This window comes from Lontra canadensis, unplaced genomic scaffold (genome assembly GCF_010015895.1).
Source record: "Lontra canadensis isolate GAN:19392208 unplaced genomic scaffold, GSC_riverotter_1.0 scaffold38, whole genome shotgun sequence".
In the NCBI taxonomy this organism is placed as follows: Eukaryota; Metazoa; Chordata; class Mammalia; order Carnivora; family Mustelidae; genus Lontra; species Lontra canadensis.
In genome coordinates, this window is record NW_022631032.1 from 1,067,141 (window position 1) to 1,091,876 (window position 24,736).

Below are 24,736 nucleotides of genomic sequence, written 5' to 3' on the forward strand. Positions count from 1 at the left end.
GGTATAGAGATTATTTAAAAATAAAATCTTTTTTTTTTTTTTCCCTTTAAAGGGTCTTTGCTGATATACTTAAGATGAGGTCATAGTGGGTTAGGATGGACCCTTTATCCCATGACTAGAGTCCTTATAAGAGCAGAGGACACACAGAGATAAACGAAGGGAAGAGGTTTTGTGAAGACTGAGGCAGGAGATAAAATTATGCTACCAGAGCCAAGGAGCATCAGGGGCTATCAGAAACTGGAAGAGGAAGGGAAGGTTCTCCCCCAGAGCCTCCAGGAGAGTGTGGCCCTGCGTGGACTTTGGACTTGTAGCCCGTGGAACTGTGAGAATACATTTCTTTTGTCTCAAGCCACCAACTTCGGGTAACTGAATATGGCAGCCCTAGAAAACAAATACAGTCCATGAGAAAAATCACCATTTTAAACTATTTCTAAACTATTTATGATGAATCCACACGTTTTCATACAGAAATTACCCACTGTCTACCTCTCTATCTGCCCACCATCTGTGCTTAGCTTGCCCTTGAAGCTCTCACGTCAAGGTCCCTGGGGTGTCCGTGAGTCACGTAACACCCTCTGGGGAACCAGAAGGGTGCTCAGCAGTCACTGACAAAGGGCAGCCCCTGTCAGTGTTTATCTCTGCGTCCCCAGCCCAGGCTCCAGTGCCAAAGACAAGAGAACGGGGATGCTTAGCCCTGCATGGCAGGTTGGCTTGCAAAGCCCATTGTGAGAAAGGGCAACGATGAGGAAAACGGGTCTCTGGGAGGGTGGGGCCCTGCCCAGGGGAGGAGCAGCAATGAGACTGGTGCATGGGTCTTCTGCTCCCAGGGCCAGGAACCTGCACACTCCCCCTTGCCGCTCCGCAGTGCTCCAGCCAAGAGATCATTCCTTTTCTTACTTGTACATCAAGGAAGCAAAATGCAAAATTGCAAATAATTGCAATTGCATCTATCTGCCCCAGGACTCAACCCTAGTCCCTGGCCCCTGGGAGAGAGCTCCATCTAGCAAAAGGGAAAGAGGGCACCACAGGGACAGGGAGGAGATGAGACACGAGCAGTCGAGCCTCCGAGGCCCCAGGTGGATACAGAGAGGTCCAGCGCAGCTCGACCGAGGGAGGTCAGGAACCAGGGCGTGGCCCGAAGCAGGTACTCGGGCCGCCGGTCATGGGCCACGATGGCCGAGGCATAGAGGAGGCCAGCCAGGGCCAACAGGAGCCGGGTCCACAGGTGGATGGAGGGAAACGCCTTACCTTGGCACTGGACAGAGAGAGGAGGGAGCTGGGCAGGGGGGAACACTGTCACTCCCCAGCTTCCTCAGAGCTGGGTTCTAAGACCTAGGCTCTTGGCATGGCAGCCCTCTCTCTGCCCATGGCTGGTTCCTAAAGGTGCTGCTTTAATTACACTTTTGCTCAAGCTGCTTCCTTTGCCTGGTGAACTCCTATTCATGCCTCAAACTTAACTTAAACTCAACTCTGAGAAAACTCTCATAGCACCTCCACCCTAACGGGGGTGAGAAACTCCCACTTCCAGGCCCCATGACACATGACGCATCCCAGCAGATAGAGGGCTCCTGAGAGCGTCCTTCCCATTTCAGCATCCCTGACACCCAGCACTGGGGAGGGGCTCATGAATGTCACCTGGGAGAATGGGAGGGAATTAGAAGAATTCTGAATAGCCAGGGACTGACGTCTCTTCCTGAGACTGTCAGTGCTGAATCTGGCCAGACAGGAAAGGCCAGGAACATTAGAGATAAGGTCCTCGAAGTTTTGAAGTCAGGGTTTATTTTTGGAGAATGAGTAATGACAATATTGATTAAAAAAAAAAAAGGCAAATAGCCCATATTCAATATTCATTTGTTAAATACCCTTTACAGGTATGAAGTTACTTTATATATACATTTATATGGGTATATACAAATACTACATATTTATAATTATATATAATCACATGGTATATTTAAATTTACATAAATATAGATTACATATAATTTATTTCACTTATTAAATAACTGAATTTAGAGATATACAGGCTATGATTAGAGAATAAAAAAAAAAAAACCCAGAGGAAAAAGCAAGGTTTGGATGATTTTCCCCATTTTATTTTAACTCTGGAAAAGACTGCTTGAGAATGTTCCGTTTCCCTCTGCATTTATTCAAGTTTGGCTCCCCAGGGCTCCCTGGTTTTTTTTTTTTTTTTTTTTTTTTTGGCCATGCCCGGAAGACTGGTTCATAGAGACTGCCAGTGCTCTGGCTGGGGCAGGGGGTCCCTGACCCTCCAGCCGCCCCTGACTCAGCCCAGGAAGCAGCAGTCTGCACTGCTGTGATGAGAACTTCTGGGGGATCCCCCAGCCTGCCCAGCTCCATTTACTGCGGATACTGAGGGCTTGAGAGAGGAGGTGACTTGCAGGGCCAGCGCTGGGACCTGCCTTCTGCCCCTTGACCTTGCACCTGCTGCTGTTTAGGTTGACCCCAAGCCAGGTGAGCTCTCTGCTGTCACTCATGTGTCCACCCACTCCTGGCTCCCACTGACCTCAAAACTCAGTCTCTCTTCTCTGTCAGCACAAGAGCCTGTGGGGCTCTATTTGCTGGCACGCTGGACACACCGTGGGTGCTGAGCACCCACTCGAGGTTGGGGTAGGCTTGGTGACTCGGGATGTGGCAGGTTCAGCACCTGTAGGCTTTGTCTGGCTGGTCACAGAGAACCCAGGGGCATTGTCCAGCCCCGTGCCTTCCTGGCAAACCCGCGCTAGGGGTTGGAAGCAGGTGGGGCATCCTGCAACGGCGACACTCCCAGTGCTGCCGCAGAGGCCATACTGGTCAGGGGGTGTGTCACTTCCGGAAGAATGGGAAACTCTTCCACCGAAGCCACCCAACCATTCTGTTCCTCAGCACCCCTACCAGGGGTAAATTAGAAGCAGCTTATAGGGGATCTAGCATTCACAGCCATGCTGGCTAGGCTTCCCAGAACACCCAAACCCTGCTGAGTTTCTCCCTCACAAGGGCTCCTTAGCACTGGGCTCTTCTGCCTGGGACCAGAGACGGTGCCTCCGAGACTGCCCAATCTAATCCCTAATATGACCTAACTCTATCTGCCTGCCAAGGGCTATCAGGCTTGAATGCCTTTAGTGATGGGGAGCCCACTACCTCCTAAAACAGGAATAACGATACTGATCACTTTCTACATTCCAGAAACTATGCGAAGCATCTAAATTATAAATGGGATGCCCCTCCAACCCATAATCTCTTTCCAGTCTTGCTTTTGGTTCTTTTCCCCAAGACCACAGAGAACAGCACTGCTCTTTCTGCCCCGAGAAAGCCCTTCTAATTCCTGCTTCCACAAGCTTCCTTTTTCCCAGACCAGATTAGGTCAATCATTAACAAGTGTCTTCTGGCACCTACCACGGGTGGGCTCCAAGCACCTGCAATACAGAGGGAATGAAACAGACCAGACCACTGCCCTCAGGGCGCTTGTGTTCTACTGGGGACCAACAACTTGGTTAATAACTGAAGGAGCTAACTTCAGGCTGTGACAAATGCTGTGAATAAAATGAACAACAGGAAGGACACAGTCATGGGGCTATGTTAGGTGCCTGATGCAGGGATTGACTTGTTTTCCCCTCACAAAAAATGCTCCCAACCTCCAGAACCAGTGAACGTGGCCTTGCAGATGACCATGTTCAGATGAGGCCATTAGAGTGGACCCTCGCTCAGTATGACCATGTCTATATAATAGGGAAACTGAGGCACAGATACGTACAGAGGGAAGGCCGCATGAGGACACACACAGGGAGAAAGAACACCGTGAGAACCCTGGAGTTATGGAGCCATCAGCCAAGAACTTTCCAGAAACTTGGGAAGAGGCCTGAAAGAACTCCTTCCCTAGCACCTCCAGAGGGAGCTCGGGCCTGTGACACCTTGACACTGGTCTACAGGCCTCTAGAACCTTGAAGTCTGTTGTCCCAAGTTTGTGACCCTTTCTTACGGTGGCCCCAGGGCACTGATACAGGCAGGCACTGCACCCGTCCCTCTGAAGGTCTTCGAGCCCCACGTCCCAGGGGTTCCCACACTTCCCTCCCCTGATCTGGAGTCGGCATGCCCGGGGGATTCCCAGCCAGCCCCGCAGGCTTCTGCTTTCCACAAATGACCAATGAAGCAGCTGCCATCCCCGAATCCTGTTCTCCTGGAACTGCTATTAAATGATGTTCTGGGGAAAGTGATTTTTTTTAGAGGCAGTGAGGAGCCCGTTACGCTCACCTTTGCCTCCTCCAGGCTTCCCTTTGGTTTGGAGCCACGCTGAGGCAGCCCTGGCATCGCCCTCTGCCCCCAACTCCCACCCCCACCCCCACCTGGTCTTGTGACGTTTCACCCTCACTCATTGGAGCGGTGTGGGAGCCCTCTCTCCTTCTGAAACCCCAAACATTTGATTCTTTCTCTGAACGTTAAAATATCCTGCTTTGCATTTCTGTGTCTTTCCACGAGACTGTGAGTTTCCCAAGGGCGAGCACAGCATCTCAAGTCACGGCTGTGTCTCCTCCAGAACCGGCCAACACAGGGCTTCCCTCAGCCTAGATGCCCGGGAAGTTTCTGTGGTGAGATGCTCCCGGAAATCCAGAAGCCTGGTGGCTGTGTGATGCTCTCCTCTGAAACCTTCTCATTTTCCTAATGGGATGTCTGTTTACTGAACCCCAGTGCCTTTTCCCTGACAGCCTGCTTTTCTTAGCTATGGAGAGAACACAATGGGTTCTCCCGTGAGAGGTCCTAGCAGGCCTCATGAGCTCCCCTGCGTTGGCTGACCAGCCCCTGCACGTGTGGAAATGCACACATATACACACAAAATACACAAGTGACACAAGCCTTCACCCCAGGACCTAGAGCTTGGAAGAGGCTCCCAAGGGCCCTAAGACCTGCCACGGTAACCCACAGTCCCAGCCCCGACCCAGCCTCACGATTCTGGAGAGCGGGGGGATCCGGGAAGCCCAGGAGCCAAAGACAGCAATGCCACCCAGCAGGTAGCCGAGGACTTCAGTATTGTCCTGTGGGAACAGGTGACACACTCAGTGGCCTAAGGAGACAGCCCATACATCCCAGACCCATCCTTTCCCAATTTTAGTGGTTTCCTCCCAATGACGGCAAGCCTGAACCCTACCCCTACCCAGAGCATTTGTTGGGACCATGAGGAGGGAAGGGACACACCCACCCCCATGTCCTCCTGGGCTCAGCCTCACCTGCAGCAGGCTTTCCAGAAGCCTCCGCTGGGACCCACGGACAGGGCCTGAGGCCTTTGGGGTGGTGGCCCAGAGAGCCCAGCCTGGTCCCAGGCTCAGCGGCAGGGCCAGAGCAAATACACTGGCCCTGAGCCGCTGCCTCCTCGTCCTCTCCTGGGAGCCCCGACCTGCAACAAACAGCAAAATGCCACAGGCTCCTGGGCTCTAGAACTCGACGGACAGCGACATGTGCAAACCAGCTGTCAGCCCAGCCCTGATGCCAGAATGGGTTCCCAAGTTGTTCTGTGGGCCAGATCCTCCCCACCCTTCAAGGCCCCACGGCTGTGCCTCCTCTTTGGAGAAATCCCTCCTCCCTACCACCCCAGGCCATGCACCCTCACGACTGGTGCTCTTCTCCTTGCTCGGCCCTCTCATAGCGTTCTGTGTTTCACATGTATCTGTGCACAGAGTAGCCTCCGCAAGACTAGAAGCCCCGAGGGCAGGGCCCATGCCCCAGCAGCTTCTGGAATCTCCACAGAGCCTGGCACAGAGCAGAACTGGCCCAACCTTAGGGAAAGTACCACCATGCTGGTGCTGGGGCCCAAAACCGAGCAAAAAAGGAGCACGGTCTTGGAAGTCTCCTTGAAATATAAGACAGATAGTCCTCCGAAAATTCTTTTTTTTTTTTTTTAGATTTTATTTATTTATTTGTCAGAGAGAGGAGAGAGCTCAAGCAGGGAGAGTGGCAAACAGAGGGAGAAGCAGACTCCCCACTGAGCAAGGAGCCCGATGTAGGACACGATCCCAGGACCCTGGGATCTTGACCTGAGCCGAAGGCAGACACTTGACTGACTGAGCCACCCAGATGCCCCAGTTCTCTGAACATTCTAGTAAGAACATGTCCCTTCTGGGCAGTGCTGAGCAACTGGAGACATCTTACCTCACCCCACTGAGGCAAGCACTCCCTTTCTGGACACAGGTCTGGGCTCCCTGCTGCCCCTTCTCAGGAAGGCCCAAACCCACAGAGTCAGGGTGACCCATTCCCGCTCAGTGACTTGCAGTCCCCCCTCGGCCAAGGTGGCCCACGCCCACTCCTGGCATCCATTTCCGGAAGTTACGTGGCTTTGTTTGGCCATCCTGGACTTGCCCGTGAGATAGCACTGTACCTCCCCCCAGCCTTGTCCCATCCCACCTCCTGGCCTTTGCTCATATGATCCTTTTCACCTGGATTATCTTTCCCTGCGGCCCCCGTTCCACGGTCACGTCCTTTCCTGACGCCTACGGGCCCCGCCTTCCCTCTGGTTGCTCGTGGCGTGTGCACACCGCCTCACCAGTGGCACGGATGGTTCTATAGGGCCGTGCCTCCTCTCTGACTGGGGTCGAGGAGCTCATTCTTTTGTCTGCGCCCAGCAGAGGCCCAGCTCAGGCACGACGAGGAGCACAGGACCCACTGATGAGAGAGCGGATGAACACACAGGAGCGAGGCCCACACACTCACCGCGATGAGACTTCCACTGGCAGCCGCAGATGGGGAAAAGGATGAAGACAAAGTTCACCAAGTCAGCAGCGGCGAGGTAGGCACCTGTGAATACCTGGGAGAAAAGGAGACAGACTCTTGGTGCTCAAACGTTCTCCAGCTTCCGCAGCCCTTCTCATCCTGGGTCTCCTCTCCCACTACTGTGGTGATCCCAACGAAGCCACCTACTGACCCCAGGAAAGGCTGGTTATCAACTCCACTGGACTGACGAGGAGCGGGGCACGGGGGGTGGCGTGTGAGTGACCGATCCCTCGGGCAGAGGCCCACCAGCAGAACCAGCCCTGCCCTTCTCACTCCACGTTCTTCCCAGTACATGGCCAGTCTCTGCTGTGGGACTTTGGCCCAACCACTGGCTTTCTTTGGGCCTCAGTTTCCTCCTCTGTAAAATAGGGATAGTAACAGTGCCTTCCTCAATGCTAAGCAGATTACATGAAGCAATACATGGAAAATGCTTAGACCAGCACCGCGAGGAACGGACAAGTCTCCTACCTACCAAGGCACCAGCTACCCTGACAGTGGAGTCACTGGTTCACAGCAGACTCTGCAGTGGCTTAGTGAGGTAAGCGTCCACCTCTTGATTTTAGCTCAGGTCCTGATCTCAGGGTCATGAGACTGAGCCCCAAGTTGGGCTCCTTGCTCAGCTTGGAGCTTCTTTCCCTGCTTGGGATTCTTTCCCCTTTCCCCTCACTTTGCCCCCACCCCCCACTCATGTGTGCATGTGTGCTCTCTTCTCAAAATAAATAAATAAAATCTCAAAAAAATAAAATAAATAAAAGAGTAGATTCTGGAGTTTGACTCTGCTGTTTAGTGGACCTTGTAAAAGTTATTCAACCTCTAAGCCTGAGGATCCACGTGTGTAAAACAGGGATAAGGAGAGAGCCCAGGTCATAAGATAATTTGAGGATTAAATGAAGTAATATGAGACAAGCCCACAGTGCCAAGTACACAGTGAAGTATTTATTTATTTATTTATTTATTTTTTAAAAAGATTATTTATTTATTTATTTGACAGACAGAGATCACAAGTAGGCAGAGAGGCAGGCAGAGAGAGAGAGGGAAACAGGCTCCCTGCTGAGCAGAGAGCCCGATGCGGGGCTCTATCCCAGAACCCTGGGATCACAACCCGAGCCGAAGGAAGAGGCTTTAACCCACTGAGCCACCCAGGTGCCCCTACTTATTTATTTTTAAAAGATTTTACTTAGGGGCTCCTGGGTGGGTCAGTTGGTTAAGCGTCTGCCTTTGGCTCAGGTCATAATCGATGGGTTCTAGGATCAAGTCCCACATTGGGTTCCCAGCTCAGCAGGGAGTCTGCTTCTGTCTCTCCCCCTGCTTGTGCTTTCTCTCTCTCTCTCTCTCAAATGAATAAATAAAATAAAAATTTAAAAATTTTTATTTTATTTATTTGAGAGAGAGAGAGCCGGCACACATGAGTTGGGGGGAGGGGCAGAGGAAGAAGCTGGCTCCCGGCTGAGCAAGGGCTTGATCCCAGAACCCTGAGACCATGAATTGAGCTGAAGGCAGACGCTTAACTGACTGAGCCACTCAGGGGCCCCTCACAGTGAAATATTTAATAAATGTCAGCTATTATGACCCGGATGGAGCTGGGCCTCCCTGTATTCCATCAGCGAATGAGAATGGGCACCAGAAACAAAAGGTTGTTTGTGACACAGTATTATTCGAAGAAGGTTAGAACTCTCCCAGTGTGTGTTGCAGCCATGAGGCTGCCTTCCGTCATATCCACCTGGGTGGGCACCAGCCTATTGGGATAGGTCCTGTTTACACAGCTTCCAAGGGCTTAGACCTTGGGCAAGCTTGACATTGTTTATCACTTGCCCCAAAGCCTGCATCACTGCTTGGGAAAAGCATTCAGCCGCCCCTGTTGAGCTGAGGCTCTGAACACAATCACCACAACCATCCCTATTTACTGAGCATCTGCTCCGTCCCAGCTGCTGTTTGAAGTGACAGGGATAAAGTAGTGAGTACAAACTCTTGCCCCTGGGGAGCTGACCCTCTAGTAGGGGTTAGCATACCATAAAGCAACAAGCACAGGAAGTAAGGAAAGCAGAGGGTGTATTGAGGGTCAGCTATGGGAAAAAACAGAGCGGGGTGAAGGGGCTGGGGTCCCTGTGGTGGAGGTAGGGCATGGGTCTGCACGAGTGCTCAGGGGAGGCCTCACCGAGAAGCTGACCTCTAGCAAAGCCTCGAAGGAGTTGAACAGTGAGCCACGTGGTCATCAGGGCAAGAGCCCTGGACAGGGGCAGAAAGACCAACAGGGCACAGGTCTGAGGCAAAAGTGATGGAACCAGATAGAAGCCACTGTCACCTGTGGGCCTGACGCACCTGGATCGTGAGCTGTCTGGCCAGAATGGCCCCGATGGTGTCACACAGGCTGCTGAGGAGGCAGCAGGCAGCGCACAGCACTGACTGGTCCCGTCTGGATTTCTTCGCACACTTCAGATAGAGAAGCCTGTAGCGACAAATAGGGGAGTGGATGGGTATGGACAGGACACAGCAGCCAAGAGTGGATTCCCAAAGCAGGTGTCTGAAAAGGGCACTTGTGACTTTGTGTCCCTGTGAAGCACTCTCTCCCCCAGGGATTCAGCAGGTATTTTTGAACTTGGTTCACAGATGGGAAAATCAAGGATCAAAGACTGCAGCACAAACCCACGGCAGGAGCCAGACCTGCCTCTCTAATGAAGAGGAATTTCTTCCCTCCTACAAATCAGGCCAACTCAAGTTCATGACCTACCACTCAGTGCTGACAAACTGTCAGGTTTGATTACTGAAAGGAAACATGCCGGTTATAAAAGTAATTGCCCAAATTAAAAAGGCAACTTGTTCCTTTCAAATTCAAGTGAAATCCTTCAAAGCTGTCTGTCCGTGCAGAGGGGAGGCCTGGCTTCTGCCAGCCCTTGCCTAACTTAAGCATGTTCTTTACACACACACACAGAACAAAACTTCTTAAAGATGCCATGACACTTTGGGCTGACTTCTCCCTAGGGGCCCCCACTGCTGTCTTCTCTCCCTTACTCCCCTTTTCCTGCCCTGCCCTGCCCCTTTCCCCCGGAATCAGCACAGAAAGGCACAACAGCCTGGAAGGGGTGAGAGATCTCTCAGAAACACTTTGTTCTAGAAGTTTCCGCGCTACATTTTACGGAGAAACTGAGGCACCCCTGCAGCTCTTGTTTCATTTCCTTCAACCACAAGGTGTAACTCACTCCACGTCATCAGGACTGTTTGGCTGGTTCTGAGGGCCTGCCCTGGGGAACAATGGAGGAGGAGAGAAGGCTGCTGGGTGCCCAGTGGTTTCCTGATCTGCCAGCAAAGCCCAAAGCTCGAAGTGAGAACAGAAACCTTCCATTTGGGCTCTGGGCTCCTGACACCAATTCAAAGTCTAAGAGCAAAGACTCTAGAGACCCTCGGACTCAGATGAGAAGCATTGATTTCAACCCTCACATTGGAGAGCTGAGAAAAGATGGGTCTATGCTGACTAGGTGAGTTCATGGTGGACCCTCAGGCTTCACAGGTGGAGGCTTTGCTCCCTGCTGTCAGGGGAGGGGGATCCCGGGGGACCCTACCCCAGGCCACACCCAGCTTGGAGGACATACAATCCCTGAAGACAAGACTGGGCTCAGGGAGGATGGTGTCCAGACAGGAGGCGGGCTGAAAAAGCAGAGGGGGCATTTGCGGGGGTCAGGGGGAGGGCGGCGGTTACCTAACCTCTCCCAACCCGAGCTTCCAGGTCAGGAAAATGTCTAATAAAGCACGTAGGCTGCCTCATTAGTGTCCGCTGCACAGTTTAATCCTCACAAGTCTGCCCCTTTCTATAAGGGTCTGGGGGTTCCATTCTTTCCATTCACTTGCGCAAGTTAGTTAACCTGTCAGAACCTCCAGAACCCTGAGTGCATGGGAGTAATAACAGAATGAAGTGAGTTAATAAACTGGGCCCACAGTAAATGTTCTAAGGTTGGTTTGTTTGTTTTGCATTCCAGTGACTGGGTAGGGGCGCTGCCAAATTTCCACAGCAATATCACACGAGGGAGTGGAATGTCCACGGGGTGCTCAAGCTGAGTGGCTGACGGTCTCCCTTGGGGTGCTGCTCCTTTCTTCTCTGCCAGGGAATACTTGGGTAGCACCAGCTGGGGACAGGGTGGCCCGAGACCTGGAGGCCATCCTGGGCCAGACTTCAGCCAGCTTAGGACCCAGGTTACGGTGACTACCTGGCCAACGGGCTCCAGATGCTGGACAGGGCAAAGGCTGTGGTTAGAGTCAGATCCTCGCCCGTCCCCCTTGCAGATCAGAGGGCCTGGGGCAAAGGGAGGCCAGAAACGCCGAGAGCCTTCGTCCTAGGTCCTTGCCTCTGCCAAAGGCCGGTGGCAGGGCGGGAGCAGTAATAAGGATGTTTAATGAGCGCTAATGATACTAAGAGCTTTACCAGGACTAACTCATCTAATCCTGCCATCCGACCCATGAGTTATCAACCCCATCTACGTGAGGAAATCGAGGCTCAGACAGCTTGCCCAGCTCACACCGCCAGTCGGCGAGGAGACGCTGACAATAGAACCCCCGACTCTCGGCTGCCGCCCCGGGCCCCACGCACTGCACCACCCAGCCTCCTCCCGCGGGCCCCGCGCCAGCCTCTCCGTGCGCGGAATCCGGAAAGAAGTCCTGTCCGACTCCAGTCCGCCCCCGAAGGCTCCTTTAGATCGCGGAGCTCCGCTGCCTCCTGCCTCCTCCCTCTCTGCCCCCTTCCCTCCAGGTTTCCAGGAGGGAGCTGATGGGGGAGGGGGGAGGTTAGCGCCCCGCGCCCCCCGCGGCCGACCCAGCCCCCACCCCCGCGCCGCCCGGTCCAGTCCCTGTTACAGCGTGTGGGCGGCGATCCAGCAGGAGGAGGAGCAGATCCACAGGCCGAAGGAGATGCAGACGCGGTGGCGGGCGAAGCAGCGGTCCAGGTAGTCCCAGTCCCAGAGCGCGGACGCGGGCGCGGGGCTGGCCGCCTCCCCCATGGCTCTCCCGCTCCGCCCGGCCCGGGCCCCGGCCTCCCGCGCGGCCGCCCCGCGCCCCCTTCCTCCGGCACGGTGCCCCCTGCGGCGGCGGCGGTCCCGGCTGAGCACACGGCCGCGGCCGGGAGATGGGCGCTGGCGGCGGCGGCGGCGCGAGGGAAAAGTTTCCGGGACCGCGCGGCTCCCCACCCCGCGCGCTATTGTCGGGGGTCGGCGGGCCGGAGGCCGCCCCCCAGCGGCGGGAGCCGGCAGCAGCCTCCGCACAAAGGCTGCGGCCCCCGGCGCCCGACAGCCGCGCCCGGACGGAGCCCTCGCGGTCTCCCCCCGCCCCCCGCCCCGGCGGCCAGAGCCGAGGGGGGTCACGGTAAGGCACTCTGTCCGCTCACTAATGCACTCCATTTTCTGAGCCGAACAATACACCTTACTTCGCGCCTGCTGCAGCGCTTGGGTGCTGCGGCTCCGGGCGGGAGCGGCAGGTCTGATCCTAGGGTATAATGGACCGGGGGTGGTGGGGGGCCAGGTAGAGGGACACAACGCACTCCTGCCCCGCAGTCCCCAAGCCAGACTTCCAGTCACCCTGGAAGGTGCCCCAGCGAGCCGAGGAGGGCGGTGGTCTTGGCCATCCTGCTGTCCCCTCCAGCCACATTGCCACACAATCAATGCTGGTACACACAGAGCTGTACTTGAAAACAAGCTATGATCATCTTAAAATTTCCTCGTTGATTTTAGTAAATTTGCTTAAACAAGGAGGTGACCCTATCATTTAGGGTTTTTTTTTTTTTTCGTTTTTTTTTTTTGTTTTTTTTGTTTTGGTTCTTTTTGTTTGTTTTTTTAAATAGCAGCCTTACGGACATCTCATTCATATACCACAAAATTCACCCTGTTAAAGTTTACAATTCAGTGGTTATTAGGGTGTCCACAGGGTTGTGCAACCACCACCACTATCTCATTTTACAACATTTTCATCACTTGCCAAGAAGCCAGTACTCTTAGAAATTACCATCCCCTCCACAATGGCAGCCTTAGGCAACCACAAATCTACTTGCTGTCTCTACAATTTTTGTGTTCTGGAAATTCTATTATTTATTTAGTTAGTGAAAGGTTTTATTTATTTGTGTGTGTGTGTGAGAGAGAGAGAGAGAACTCGCAAGCAGGGGGAGCAGCAGGCAGAGGGAAAAACAGGCTCCCTGCTGAGCAAGGATTCCCCATGTGGGGCTCCATCCCAGAACCCTGGGATCATAACCTGAGCCAAAGGCAGATGCTTAACAGACTGAGCCACCCAGGTGTTTCTGTTCTGGAAATTCTATCTCTTCTTTCACTCCACATAATGTTTTTAAGGTTAATCCATGCTATAACCTGTGTCAGAACTTCCTTCCTTTTTATGGCTGAATAATATTCTATTGTGTCGATACATCACATTTTATTTATCCGTTCATCAGTTGACGGACGCTTGGGTTGTTTGCTCGTTTTGGTTATTATGAATAATGCCTCTGTGAACATTCATGTAAAAGGTTTTCAGTTCTCTTGGGCGTGTCCCTAGGAGTGGAACTGCTGGGGCTCCTGGTAACTATGTTTGAGGTTTTGAGGAACTGCCAGAGGTTTTGCAAAGTGGCTACATTATTTTACAGATTAATTTATGTTTAAAGTTCTGACCACTCACAGGAGAAATGAAACACTATTTGTCAGGTATGTCAGGCTAGAAGCTGAGGACACAGGTTTTTTGTTGTTGTTGTTGTTGTTGTTGTTGTTGTTGTTTTAAAGATCTTATTTATTTATTTGACAGACAGAGATCACGAAGAGGCAGAGAAGTAGGCAGAGAGAGAGGAGGAAGCAGGCTCCCTGCTGAGCAGAGAGCCAGATGCGGGTCTCAGTCCCAGGACCCTGAGACCATGACCTGAGCTGAAGGCAGAGGCTTTAACCCACTGAGCCACCCAGGTGCCCGTGTTGTTGTTGTTTTTAAAGATTTTATTTATTTGAGAGAGAGTGCAAAAGAGAACATGAGCAGGATAGGGGGAGGGGCAGAGGGAGAGGCGGACTCCCCACTGAGCAGGGTGCCGGACACCAGCTCGATTCCAGGACCTGTGCGGAAGGCAGACACTTATCTAACTGCCCACCCAGGTGTCTCTGAGGACACGTTTTTAAGAAAAACAATCAAGTCCCTACATTCATGGTGCTTACAGTCCAGTAGGAGAGAGAGAGACATTAAAGAAGCAATAGAATAGGGGCGCCTGGGTGGCTCAGTGGGTTAAAGCCTCTGCCTTCGGCTCAGGTCATGGTCTCGGGGTCCTGGGATCGAGCCCCACATCATGCTCTCTGCTTGGCAGGGAGCCTGCTTCCCCCTCTCTCTCTGCCTGCCTCTGCCTACTTGTAATCCCTCTCCCTATGTCAAATAAATAAATAAAATCTTAAAAAAAAAAAGAAGCAATAGAATAAGTAGAAGTCAAATGAAAATATGTTATTCAACAGAAGGGGCCAAAATCAAAATATGGAAATGATTAAGACAACTAAGGCAAGATTAAAAGTTTAAGTTAAGGGGTGCCTGAGTGGCTGAATGGGTTAAAGCCTCTGCCTTCAGCTCAGGTCATGATCTCGGGGTCCTGGGATCGAGCCCTGCATCGAGCCCTGCATCGGGCTCTCTGCTTGGCAGGGAGCCTGCTTCTCTCTCTCTCTCTCTGCCTGCCTCTCTGCCTACTTGTGATCTCTGTCAAATAAATAAATAAAAAATCTTAAAAAAAAAGAAAAGGTTAAGTCAAAAGGAAAAATCTCCCTCGCTTTTTCTCAAATACATAACATCTTTAAAAAATAAAGGAAAAAGAAAAAATATAGTAGCCGAGTTTCTCGTAGGCTATAAAAAACACCCACAGTCTGCAGGCCCGGCCTGCTGGTTCTTTGTGGGTTCTTCTGGCGTACGTGTGGATACTGACCTGCGATTGCCTGGATCCCGGGTTCTTCTGGTCACGTGGCCTACCTACTGTTCCCAAAAGAGAATCTGTTCCACGCACTATCTCGCTGAAATGAGGACATACCCTGCCTATGTCCTGTCACCCTCTCACAGGGCTCCTGTAGGGTAGGGGCTGCCTTGGGCTCTGCCTTGTTGAGGCTTGAAGACATCAGAATTTAATCAGTTTGCTTCTTATGAAGACTTCTCTGTCCTTCAGGCTCAGTATAAACCTTTGGAGGCTGGGCCCGGTTGGAGAAATTGCTTCATTCCTCCCCACCCCACCCTGGACCGAGTTTGGACCCCTCAGTAGTTCTTCGTTCAGGCAGTTAGTTCTCAGCCTTTTCAGTAAACTCTGAGAATTTGGAGAAAACCTCATCCGCAAAAAATAAGAACATGTGTGCACACCCACACGGTTGTTCATACGATCTTGGGAATTTGTGGAAGTCCTGAAATGCAACTATGGATTTCGTGAAGGATGAGTCCCCAGACTAAAAACCCTTCATTTGAGGGGTTAAGCTCTGAGTCCCCTCTCCAGTCCGTGGGAGCAGTGAGGTGTGGGGATCCCTCAGCTGCCCGTCAGAAAGCACCCCTGCTGAGTCCAGCTCTCTGGGCAAGAGTGCTTGGAATCGGCACTGATCCATTTCCTGTCGCTTTAACAGATGAGCACAAACTGAGTGGCTTAAAATAACAGAAATATATTCCCTCCTGGTTCTGAAAGCAGGTTCCGGGGACCACAATCAAGGGGACTCTAGGAAGGGAATCCATTCATTGTCTCGCTTTATCCAGCGGCTGGTGGCTGCCAGTGCTCCTTGCTTGAGGCCTCAGCACTTAACTCCATCTCTCCTTCTGCGCTCACATCACCCTCTTTGTTCTGCATCAGATCTCCTCCCTCTGCCTCTTTCCCAGAAAGACTGCATTTGTGACCTGCTCAGATCATCCACGCTACTCCCCATCTCAAGATCCTTAACTGAATCACGTCTGTGGACTCTTTTCCCATATAAGGTGACATTTACAGGTTCCAGGGATTAGGACCTGGTATTTTGGGGGGCCACTATTTAGCCTATGACGCTGCCTTCCCACAGGCTTCCTGTGAGATTCTTATGAGAAACTCCGGCTTGTGGAGATGGCCCTCAGTGGGGGCGGACAGACCATGGGGAGCTCTTGCCAGTCCCTCACAGGAAAACGCAATGGGAAGAGTGTGGGCTTCGGAGCCTCCCGAGGCAGTCTTCCCTGCCCAGGCTGCTCTGAGTCCTGATCCTGTAGGGACACGAGCCACTGGGCCTGTACTCCTCCAGTAGTTACTGAATGAATGAATGCATTTTTAAAAAAAAGATTTATCTATTTTAGACCGGGGGTGGGGGTGGGCAGAGAGAGAGGGAGAGTCTCAAGCAGACTCCCCAGTGAGGGCATAGCCCAGTTCAGGGCTCAAGCCCAGCACCCCAAGATCATGGCCTGAAACCAATATCATGGAGCTGAAACCAAGAGTCGGATGCTTAACCGACTGCACTGCCCAGTCAATTGATTTTTATTTATTAAAGATTGCATTTATTTATTTGACAGAGCAAGAGAAGGGGCGAGAGAGCACAAGTACGGGGAGAGGCAGAAGGAGTGGGAGAGGGAGAAGCAGACTCCCTACTGAGCAGGGAGCCCAACCTGGGGCTCGATCCCAGGACTACAAGATCATGATCTGAGCCGAAGGCAGACCCTTAACCGACTGAGCCTCCCAGGTGGCCCTAACTGAATGGGTTTTTAAACAGCCCATACTAATGGGGTAGATACTGTAGTTAGAGGGTGTTTAAGATCCTTTTGTGCCCCTACCATTGTGCGTGCGGGTGTGTTGGGAGGGCTTTTAAGAACCCCACGAGGGGGCGGGGCGCCTGGGTGGCTCAGTGGGTTAAGCCACTGCCTTCGGCTCGGGTCATGATCTCGGAGTCCTGGGATCGAGCCCCGCATCGGGCTCTCTGCTCGGCAGGGAGCCTGCTTCCTCCTCTCTCTCTGCCTGCCTCTCTGCCTGCTTGTGATCTCTCTATCAAATAAATAAATAAAATCTTTAAAAAAAAAAAAAAAAAAAAAAAAAAAGAACCCCACGAGGGGGGCTTTGGGGAGTAAGCTTGCTTTTGGCACTAGGAGACAGGCCGGATGGTGGGCGAGCCACCCAGCCGTCAGGGAAGTGGGACTTCATCCGTTGCAACACTTGGGATTATATAGGCTAACCCATGCCCTCCCTGCTGTGCAGACCCCTCCCAAATTTGGCCAGGACCTTCTAAAAGGATTTTCACTCGGTGGGCCCTCAGGAAGTGGATCAGTTCCCTTCCTGGGCTCCTTGGAGGCCCTGCAGCGGCCCCGCCTAGAAGCTAAAGCTCCTGTTTCTTTGGCCATTGTCCAGAGCTTGCCAAAAAGAAAAGCTAACACAAGGACCAGAACACAGGTCCTCCCTCCCCCTCTTAGAGGCATTTCCTGTTGGCAGGAGCGGTGAGCCCACGGGCTTTGTCCTGGACAGGGAGGGGCTGCAGCAGCCTGGACTTTGTCCTGCAGGGGCTGGGGCCACGCATGCCTGGAGGTCCCAGCCACCAGGCGGGGTGAGGGAGGGGACACACACAGGCCCGCAGCTCAGCTGCTTTCCCTTCTGAGGTCATGCTAACCCCCCTGCCAGGGTTCCTGTAGGGCGTACTATTTAGAGGAAAGGCTTGTGGCTGCTACTCAAGCAGCAACACTAAAAAAGGCTCTCTGCCAGTGTGACTTACCTGTTAGGAAGACAGAGAAGCCACTGCTCAGAGGATGCATTTTGAAATAATGGCATTTCCAAATCTCAGTCAGGCCCACTGTGGACACAGTGGAGTGTCATGAGGGAAGCAGGTGGTAGGACTCCTGGGGCCCAGGGTTCTACTTAAAACTCTATCATCAACTCACTGCTGGGTCTTGTGAAAATTGTGCTTTTTCTTCCACTTCAAGTTCTTTATTAATAACATCCTGTTGCTTAAAGTCACTTACTTCACAAAGTTTAGAAGCTAGGCAGGGGCTAATGGAACTCATGGATGTTGAAACATTACATCAAGGAAAGCCTTACCTTTTTTTTCTTTTTTTTTTTTAAGTAATTTCTACCCCCAATGCAGGGCTCAAACTCACGCACCAAGACTCAAGTCTCACACTCTACCAACTGAGCCAGCTGGGTTACTCACCTTTTTAAAGAGCCAACTAAATAGAATTCAGTACTTGAATATTTGCAACTCTTGCAAATCTTGCTACTTTAGAAGTAGCCAAGATGTACAAATTATAAATGTGAAATCCACCCTTTTCCTCCCCTACTCTCCTGAAAAAATTCTTACCATTCTGACCTTTGATTATTGGGCTGGGCAAGAGTTAAGAGTCATTACTGTTAGCAGTTAACTTCTGAAGTTGTTACGAGTCACATTTTAAGTGCCTACTAGTCAACACTGGATGTGGTTACCTATAGAATAGCCCTGGATTATAGAACATTTATTTGCATTGTTGCCAGAAAGTTCTATTTGACAACCCCTGTATTACAACATCTACAGCAGCACTACTTTTAAAAATCAGAACCCTCTGGAGAATAATGATGTGTCTGTGTAGGTTCCCTGTTAACAGATGTACCACTGGAGTGTGGGGTATTGAGGGTGGGGGAGGTTGTGCCTACATGAGGACTGTCAAATATGGGAACTCTGTACTTACTGCCTAATATTGCTGTGACCCAAACACTGTTCTAGAAAATAAATTAAAAATTTAAAAAAACACAAGCCTGCAAAAACATCTTCATGTCCATCAATAATAGAACCATAAACTACAGCAATGACAGAATTATTACTTATATATAAGACTTTGGCCACATCTCACAATGTTGGACTGAAGAAGCCAGAGAGAGGAGGACACACTGTAGATTGTGTGTGTGCGTCATACAAAATCTGGTGAAAAGGTCAGAACAGCAGTTACCCTGGGGAAGGTCAGTTTGTGGCTGAAAGGAAGCACGAAATGCTGACCCTTCCGTGTCTTCATCAAGGTGCTGGTTGCATCAATGTGTTGTTTGTGAAAAGTCAGTTTACCTATACTCTCACAATTGTGCACTTTCTGTATACATATTACACTTCAATACAACATTTACAAGATGTATTCAGAGTCTACTGTGTCCTGGGCACTTTTCACTTACATGATGCCTTTCACTTCTAGATTGTTTAAAATTGTTTTCCCTTCATATCACAGTCTTTTTTTTTTTTAAGATTTTATTTATTTGACAGAGAAAGAGATCACAAGTAGGCAGAGAGGCAGGCAGAGAGAGAGTGGAGGAAGCAGGCTCCCCGCTGAGCAGAGAGCCTGATGCGGGATTCCATGGGGCTCGATCCCAGCACCCTGAGACCATGACCTGAGCTGAAGGCAGAGGCTTAACCCACTGAGCCACCCAGGCACCCCATATCAGTCTTTTAAAAGCAAAATCTTTCCTTTCTGTAGGGCCCTCAACTGGTCAATAGTATGAGGAACGCACAGACAACGAATGGCTAAGGGTGGGTATTTTGAATGATTTTCCTCACTTCTCCCCACAAAGAAGTTAGAGGCGTGGCATTAAGCAGATTTCTGGCTTGCCGCCACATTTTCCAGTTTACCTTCAAAGAAAGCATACGTGGCAACTGGCATCTTGACCAAAACATTAACTTCCTTCTCATTTCCTGAAAAGTAAGCAGATGACAGATGTATAGCAGGTTCTACTTTAAAAGGGTGGTGTATTTCTTGTAATAAAATGCTGGGAAAAAATTCAAAACAATAGAGATAATGTTAATGGCTGGAATTCTTAAGTGGACAGTACTAACTGCTACAGCGTGGGTGAGAATACCTAAAAAAGTTGAAAGGATGCTCAATGAGACACACTGTTGGCAGAAGCCAAGATGAAAACAGAAAGGCCCTTGCAGGGTGTCCTAGTTTTGGTTCTTCAGACTCTAAGCAGAGGACCTAGGTTTAGCTAATTTTCTTGACTGGAGCCCAGTGTGGGGCTTGAACTCAACCTACGCTGAGATCTCCTTTGGACGCTTAACTGAGTCACCCAGGCATCCCTCAGGTTTAGTTTATTTGGGAGGCAATCCTGCACTTCTGCATGAAGCAGAAATGAGGGAGTGGAGAAAGTGAGGGACGGGAGAAAGGCCACGGGTGAGTTAGTGAGAGGATGTTGGCTGTGGGCAGGCAGGGCTCAGTTCCCCTGAGGACACGGTAAGGCACGCGTATGGTGTGTGCACCAAGTGACAGACGCCGGGGCACTTACTAACCAGCCCCCGTTCTTTACCAGTTGGTGGTGGTTCTGGGGGTGTTACAGCCCCAGCCCTTCTAGACTGCCCTGTGTGCAGGCTGACCAAGCCCTGTGGTGCAGGAGAAAGGAAAGCAGGGAATACAGGGCTTGTGGTGGAAAGACCTGCACAGGAACTGCCCACTGGGGCTGCAGGTGACCCCACCGTGGGCTAAGGGATGTGTAGTGGTGTGGGGCATCCACACAAACATCTCTTACTAGGAAGACTTGCTAGAAAATTGAGTCAGATGCTCTTCACAATTGTTCCACACTCACGAAGTTATATACCAAAGGGTATAACATCCAGAAATAAGCCCTCATGTTTATGTTCAATTCTTGACAAGAGTGCCAAAACAATTCAATGGGTAAACACTAGTCTTTTCAACAAATGGTGTTGGGACTACTGGATACCACATGTCAAAGAATGAAGCTGGTCTATCTACTTCATACCATATACAATAACACAAAATGGACCACAGACGTAAATCCAAGAGCTAAAACTATTAAACTCTATGTAAAAACTATGTAAGAACATACGGGGTAAATCTTAGTAAACCTTGGATTTGTCAACAGTTTCTTAAACTTAACACAAGAAACATAGCAACAAAAGAAAAAAATGGATACATTTGGAATTCAGCAAAATTAAAACTGTGTTCCAAAAGACACTGTAAGAAAATGAAAAGACAACCTATTGAATGGCAGAAAACATTTGCAAATGACAGATCTGATAAGTGACTTACACCTACAATGTACAAAGAACTTTTGTAACTCAATAACAAGATAACTCAATTAAAGAATGGGCAAAGGATCTATCTTAATTGACATTTTTCCGAAGATGATATATAAGTGGCCAGTATGCACATGAGAGGATGCTCAACATCATTAAGTCATTAAGAGACTGCACATCAAAACCAGGAGATACCACTTTGTACCCACTAGGATGGCAGTAACAAGTGTTGACAAGGATATATAGAAATTAGGGGCGCCTGGGTGGCTCAGTCGGTTAAGCATCTGCTTTCGGCTCAGATCATGATCCCAAGGGTCCTGGGATAGAGCTCTGCATCGGGCTCCCTGCTAGACGGGAAATCTGCTTCTTCCTCCCCCTCCTGCTCCCCCTGCTTGTGCTAATAATTTTTTTTTTTTTAAAGATTTTATTTATTATTTGACAGAGATCACAAGTAGGCAGAGACAGAGGGGGGGAAGCAGGCTCCCTGCTGAGCAGAGCCTGATGCAGGGCTTGATCCCAGGGTCCTGGGATCATGACCTGAGCTGATGGCAGAGGCTTTAACCCACTGAGCCACCCAGGCGCCCCTCTAATAAAATCTTAAAAAAAAAAAAAAAAAAGGATATGGAGAAATTAGAACCTGTTGATGGGAAATGTAAAATGGTGCAGCCATTCTGAATAGTAGTTGTTCAAAAGGTTAAATGTAGGGCAGGTCCACTCCTAGATATATACCTGATTTAAAAACCTGTGTCCACACAAAAACTTGCACACAAATGTTCAAAGCAGCATTACTCATATAACAGAAAGTGGAAACCCACATATCTTTATTAATGATTTGAGAGAGAGAGAGAGAGCACAAGTGGAGGGAGCAGCAGACCCCTCGCTGTGTGCAGAGCCTGATGTGGGGCTGAATCACAGGAACCCAGAACCCCAGGATCATGAGCTGAGCTGAAACAGACCCTTAACTGACTGAAGCCACCCAGATGCCCCTGGCAACCCAAATGTCTTTTAAGTGATAAATGGATAAACAAGATGTGGTATATACATCCAATGGAATGTATTATTTGGCAATTAAAAGCAATAAAGTACTGAGAGGTGTTAAAGTACATATAAACCTTGAAGACATGGGCTAAGTGAAAGCCAGTCACAGGTCACTTAGCTTATGATTCCATTTATAGGAATGTATAGAAGAGGTAAATCCATATAAAGTAGATTAGTGGTTGCTTGGGGCTGAGGGGATGAGAAGATTGGGACCCAATAGCTAAAGGGTCCTGGGTTTCCTTTTGTGGCAATAATGTAGAATTGATTATGGTGGTTAAGTTACACAACTCTGAATATACTAAAAACCATTACACTGTATACGTTAAATTGTGATTTTGTACAGTATATGAATCTCAGTAAAACTGTTACAAAAATAAGAGCATGGAAGCATATGTACCTACTTTTTCTGTAAAGTCTCATGTTTTAGCTATTACATTATCATTAAAGCAAAACTTATTCTAAATCTGTACATGCTTTGTTCATTCAGTATGGAAGTTTTCTCCCACACAACTGTGCCCGTTCTTCAGTAAATGGAACAAAGTATACATACCATATATATATATATCTTTTTTTTTAAAAAGACTTTATTTATTTATTTGACAGAGACACAGCAAGAGAGGGAACATAGGCAGGGGGAGTGGGAGAGGGAGTAGGCTCCCCGCTGAACGGGAGCCCCACGTGGGGTTTTGAGTGGATCACGACCTAAGCCGAAAGCAGATGCAGAATGACTGAGCCACCCAGGCGCCCCGGCACAAAGTATAATTTAACATGCCAATGCTGTTCCTGTCATGAGCTTTTTTTTACTAATTCTGTCTTATTTTTCTCAGATTAAAATGACGACTAGAAGTAGATTATTGCAGATGGACCAATACCATTTTAGAACCTTCTTAGCTTTGCCTCCTCTCAGTCTGCCTCAACCTTGGTCTCGAGTAACTTCTCACTCCACATTTAAAGAAGAAGAAAACAGTAATCCCACTTATAAACCCTTCCTTGGCTTATCTAGTACTTTTGAGAAAACATCCAGAATCCCACCATAAGCTCGAAGGCCCTGTGTGGCGGCTCTTGCTAACGTCCTTCCTCCTTCAGGCCCTTCTCCTGCTGTGGCCATTTTCTAGTGCCCTTTCCCGCCACACAGGAGGGTTTGTTAAATGAACAAGTACACTTTTTTATTCTCTAGGTGGAAGACATTTTCAAATAGATCTAAAAATCCTTATGGCCACACAGGGCAAGGCTTAACTGCGAATTCATAGATGAGCTTTGAGTGCCTGTGTTTTTTATGGAAATGTGCATTTTTCTGGAGAAAGCATCCATAACTTCCATTAGAGTTTCAAAAATACCTATCACACAAAACAAGCAGGTCCTATACAGGGTGGGTTTCTGATTTAAGGGAATAATGAGGCTCACAGAAAAACGGAGACAAAAATAAAGTGAGAGGCTGAAGCAGCCATTGTGTATTTATCACACACAATGGCACTACAAAACGTAAACTGCCTTTGTCGTTCTTTTTTAATAAATATTTTATTTATTTGACAGAGAGAGACATACACACACAGCAAGAGAGGGAACTCAAGTAGGGGGAATGGGAGAGAAAGAGGAAGAGGGAAAAGCAAGCTTCCTGCAAAGCAGGGAGCCTGACATGGACCCTGGGATCATGACCTGAGGCAAAGGCAGACATTTGACTGAGCCACCCAGGTGCCCCTGCCTTTGTCATTCTTGATGGTTATAAGTACGAAGGTGATCAGGAATCCCTAGGACTAAAACAAAAACTAGCTGCCTGTCCCCCGATTTTCTCACCCCTGCAGTTAGCCACAGAAAACCCCTTGCTTCCTTCTGTAGTAGCGGCTCCTGTTGATGGTGATTTTCCATGGAAGGTCGTGCTCTCCAGAAGTTTCTGGAAACTACACACGCCAGTCCCCTATTCCAAGATCTGATATGCCTTCTGACATCCCAGGGGTGTGCTGGGTATGTGTGAGGTTGAGAATCATTAACCTAAATAATGTTCCCCCAAGAAGCCATCTAAAATCCCAGTCACGTCTTGCAAATTCAAACTGTTTAAAGAACGTGAAATGTCCAAATGGCAGTGTATCTACATAAACCAATAAAACATCTGTCAGTGGCAATTTAATTTTAGTACTTTTCAAAAAAACCTTCAACTTACAAATTGGTATGCATAGGTGTATCTGTTCTTGCACACATACACTCATTCGTTCCCTCATCTTAAGTTCAGCCTTCTACAGGACAAGGTTTCTGGGCTCCAAGATGACCGTGTGAGAGTCTGTGCCCCAAGGAGCCTCTCTGTCTAGATACAGACTGTTTGGTGTGGCCACGGCATCGCAGGCCAGAACAGCTCCTCTTCTATTCTGGATGCACAAGGCAGATGCCATTTCTGTCACAGCCCAAATTCACGTATCCAGGTGCTTGTAGAGTCGGCGACTTTTCTCTTTTTTATTTCTGTTGCCATGTTTTTTCCAGGCCTTCCCAGCCCTGCTCTCAGAGCTCATTGTAGCTGCAGTCACCAGGCCACTCCCTGGCTTGTAGCCCATCACAGTCTGGACTCCTTTGGTCAAAGCTCTCACATTTTCCTAGGAAGTAAGACAGCATTATTCGAAATGTGAGCACAGAATTACTTATGGAGAACTCTAAGCAGACTTCCACTTCCTTCACTGCTCCTTTCCTCTTTTTTTTTAAAATAAGATTTTATTTATTTTTCAGAAAGAGAGAGTGAGCGCACAAGCAGGAATAGCGGCAGGCAAAGGGAGAAGCAGGGTCCCCTCCTGAGATCATGACCTGAGCTGAAGGCAGACGCTTAACCGACTGAGCCACCCAGGCGCCTCTCTCTCCCCATTCTTTTTTTTTTTTTTAGATTTTATTTATTTATTTGACAGACAGAGATCACAAGTAGGCAGAGAGGCAGGCAGAGAGAGAGAGGAGGAAGCAGGCTCCCTGCTGAGCAGAGAGCCCAACTCGGGGCTCGATCCCAGGACCCTGGGATCATGACCTGAGCC

The 24,736-nt window shown here is 49.8% G+C and overlaps 2 protein-coding genes across 10 annotated transcripts in view; both read right to left on the reverse strand.

Moving 5' to 3' along the window:
• Positions 1 to 11,815, reverse strand: part of TMEM44 (transmembrane protein 44) — a 31,100-nt gene extending 19,285 nt beyond the window's left edge. For 2 of the 7 annotated variants that reach the window (XM_032869289.1, XM_032869285.1), the window contains exons 1-6: positions 11,602 to 11,813; positions 9,079 to 9,205; positions 6,700 to 6,793; positions 5,223 to 5,389; positions 4,944 to 5,030; positions 1,085 to 1,255 (exon numbers count right to left, since the gene is read on the reverse strand). In XM_032869289.1, coding sequence (XP_032725180.1) covers positions 1,085 to 1,255; positions 4,944 to 5,030; positions 5,223 to 5,389; positions 6,700 to 6,793; positions 9,079 to 9,205; positions 11,602 to 11,744 — 789 coding nt within the window. In that variant the 5' untranslated portion in view covers positions 11,745 to 11,813. Of the gene's footprint in view, positions 1 to 1,084; positions 1,256 to 4,943; positions 5,031 to 5,222; positions 5,390 to 6,699; positions 6,794 to 9,078; positions 9,206 to 11,601 lie in introns of all 7 variants that reach the window. The other 5 variants (XM_032869287.1, XM_032869284.1, XM_032869290.1 and 2 more) reach the window with 3 other exon arrangements.
• Positions 11,816 to 23,753: 11,938 nt separating this feature from the next.
• The window catches only part of LSG1 (large 60S subunit nuclear export GTPase 1), a 32,839-nt gene continuing 31,856 nt past the window's right edge, over positions 23,754 to 24,736 (reverse strand). For all 3 annotated transcript variants that reach the window (XM_032869282.1, XM_032869281.1, XM_032869280.1), the window contains one exon: positions 23,754 to 24,313. In XM_032869282.1, coding sequence (XP_032725173.1) covers positions 24,134 to 24,313 — 180 coding nt within the window. In that variant the 3' untranslated portion in view covers positions 23,754 to 24,133. The remainder of the gene's footprint in view (positions 24,314 to 24,736) is intronic.